Source organism: Berghia stephanieae, chromosome 1 (assembly GCF_034508935.2).
Source record: "Berghia stephanieae isolate SIO BIC M18660-M18661 chromosome 1, UCSD_Bste_1.3, whole genome shotgun sequence".
NCBI classification, from domain to species: domain Eukaryota; kingdom Metazoa; phylum Mollusca; class Gastropoda; order Nudibranchia; family Aeolidiidae; genus Berghia; species Berghia stephanieae.
This window is the reverse complement of record NC_088360.1, coordinates 108,297,571-108,300,511: the sequence shown is the minus strand read 5'-3', so window position 1 is coordinate 108,300,511 and position 2,941 is coordinate 108,297,571. Positions and strand designations below refer to the sequence as shown.

The following is a 2,941-nucleotide window of genomic DNA, read 5'->3' as shown; positions in this document are numbered from 1 at the left end:
TTTATCAATTTCCGAAAAGACCTTTTGACAATAGTTTGGACCAGCAACTATCTGACAATTTTATTGATTTCTTAGTGAGTTTTATCAAAACTGGCAATCCTGGATACAATATTACTTCAGAAGAATGGCCAGTTTTTGAGAAGAATTTACAGAGTTATCTCAGCTATTCTTCATTGCCATCTATAAAACAATATTTCAATCAATATAGAATGGATATGTGGTTGTCTGAAGTTCCCAAAATTTTGGGCAATTTAGTTGATACTTAATTAAAACAGACATGACAGCTGCTGTGGACTTCAGTGTATTTTTGTATGATCTCCATGTGTTGATTTCAAGAAATGTGAGCAACTGTCTCTAACCAAAAGACAATGAGCTTCAATTTGAGCTTTTATTTAGCGCAATATCCACTAAATGTGCTCAAAGCGCTTTACAAGGGGTCCCAAGCCAACAGTAACATTTAACATTTAGGACGGGACATGATGCCTGTTAGGCGATATTACAATTTTTTCGGGCGGAGACCACGCTGTTAACGGCCAGGTACTCATTTTACACCTGGGTACGATGAGAGAATGTGAGTAAAGAGCCTTCTCCGAGGACTCAACTATACGCCGAGTGTCAGACCACTAGACCACATAGCCGCACAGTGGTATGTCGGGGTGAAACGTAATACTCAAAATATAATTCAAAGCTTGATATGTATGGTCTCAATAGCTCAGTTGGTAGAGCACTCGCCTCATACGCAATAGGAGCGAAATCGATACCCGGTGAAGTCGAGATCTTTTTTCTGCCTGCTCCACTCACTTTTCCGAATTAATATTCAACCCCAATATCGGAGCTCACTCACCTACTTTGTAAGATAAGATAAGATAAGATAAGATAAGATAAGATAAGATAAGATGGCATGCAGACGTGGCATGCATGAAAATGTATAAACACAAAGTTGAGAATCTATGGCGACAATGTATATATATACATTCATTATATATATATATATATATATATATATATATATATATATATATATATATAATGAATGTATATATATACATTGTATATATGATGAGAGCAACGCTCGATAACAACGTTGTAGAAGTCAAACTATCTTAATTATATTTCAAATGTTTATATATATATATATATTATATATATATATATATATATATATATATATATATATATATATGCACATGCACAAAAATGTAAGAATATATAACCAAGAACCAATAGCAACACTTTATATATTAATTTGATAAATTGAGATAGGCCATACCTCTGGTAAGTCTCTATGTGTTAAAAAAAAAATTTTCATCCTCAAGGGAAAATTTGTCTTTAGGGTCTATTCTAAGGGAAGACTGGAATAACCCAGGCGCCAGCCGCAGTGCAGCGCCGCAAAGTGAACTAGGGCTAGGTGACTTGCTCAAGGCCACACAACGCAGCGGCGGCTGATCGAACTCGTTACCTTTTGGGTACGAAGCACAGATTACACAGGTCTAGTCTGTGGTACGAAGCAAAGACCGTACCGCTGAGCCACGCTGCTCCTAAATAGAATAGGGGCTAGAGCTTTAGTATTACTGCTGGTTTGTAAACAAACTTCGCGGAGTTTGTCTTGAACCCATGACCTGAAGAAGTCGGGGAGAGGGACTCAAGATAGACACTACGTTTGAAACAACTTTTTTGGAGATGTGGATGGCGTCGACTGCATAGCGTCCCTCTCACGGCCAGGCGGTGTTGTCGTCTCAGTAAAGTCGTGGGTTCGAACCCAAGGCCGTCCGATCCGAAAACTAGTGTCATACCACAAGACTACATAGCGGCACATATCATGATTAATGTCTGAAAAAGTGTGTATGAAAGAGTGCCAGACAAAGCAGAGATAAAAATTCAAGAAAAAGTCACTACCCCCCCCCCCCCAATCCCCCCAAGAAAAAATCAGCCTGTAATATCTTTGTCTTTCACCAGTGCCTGCTCCCCAAAAATTCAGCCTGTAAGCCTTTGTGCGGCTATGTAGTCTAGTGGTATGACACTCGCTTTCGGATCGGAAGGTCCTGGGTTCGAGCCTCGCGCTCAGCGCATAGTTGAGTCCTTGGAAAAGGCTCTTTACTCACATTCTCTCATCGTACTCAGGTGTAAGATGAGTACATGGCCGTTAACAGCGTTGTCTTTGTCCGAAAAATTGTAATATCGCCTAACAGATCCAACATGTCCCGTCCGACATGTTAAATGTTGCTGTTGACCAGCGCTTTGAACACATTGAGTGGATATTGCGCTATATAAAGCTCATTTTTTTAAAGATTGGTATCTTTCACCAATGCCCGCTACCTAATCTGTAACGCGAATCATGATCAATGGCAGAGGATGAGTTGACCAAGAGAAAAGGTAGTAAAGGGAGGTAACACACTTAAATGTAAAACTCGCTATCGACACAGGATAGTTTCCCTTTAAATCTAAACTAAGCTCTCTGAATGTCAACAGTTATAGTTATTTTACGCAATGTTTCTGCATAATGTAATAGAATTTTGTGTTCCTTTGTAAATCATCTCTCTGTTTTGAATGTGAAATTGTACTTAGTAAACATTTGAGTGTGTTCTTCAAAGCGGGATCCTTTGCGTGTGCCTGAGTCAAAATCGACACATCCGGTGAATTGATTGCGTTTGGAATCTTCTCGTCCCTATTATAATATGTGATACTAGGCTGCTAGACGATGTGGACTGCAAAAATTAATAAATAAAAATGAATATAACTGCTTCAAAAAAGAACAAAATACCAAACACGAAACGTTTCGGGTTCAAAACCCTTCTTCAGCCAACAACAACAACAACAACAACAACAACAAACAACAATAAAGACATAAATACATGACTAGATTACAAAATATCTAATTTAGTAATGTCGTATTTATGTCTTTATGGGTTTTTTTTTTGTTGTTGGCTGAAGAAGGGTTTTG

The 2,941-nt window shown here is 38.5% G+C and overlaps 1 protein-coding gene across 5 annotated transcripts in view; it reads left to right on the top strand.

Moving 5' to 3' along the window:
- The window catches only part of LOC144962690 (acetylcholinesterase-like), a 30,166-nt gene extending 29,880 nt beyond the window's left edge, over positions 1 to 286 (top strand). For all 5 annotated transcript variants that reach the window (XM_078895831.1, XM_078895834.1, XM_078895830.1 and 2 more), the window contains one exon: positions 1 to 286. This exon is cut by the window's left edge and continues 1,526 nt beyond it. In XM_078895831.1, coding sequence (XP_078751957.1) covers positions 1 to 266 — 266 coding nt within the window. In that variant the 3' untranslated portion in view covers positions 267 to 286.
- The last annotated feature ends 2,655 nt before the right edge of the window (positions 287 to 2,941 follow it).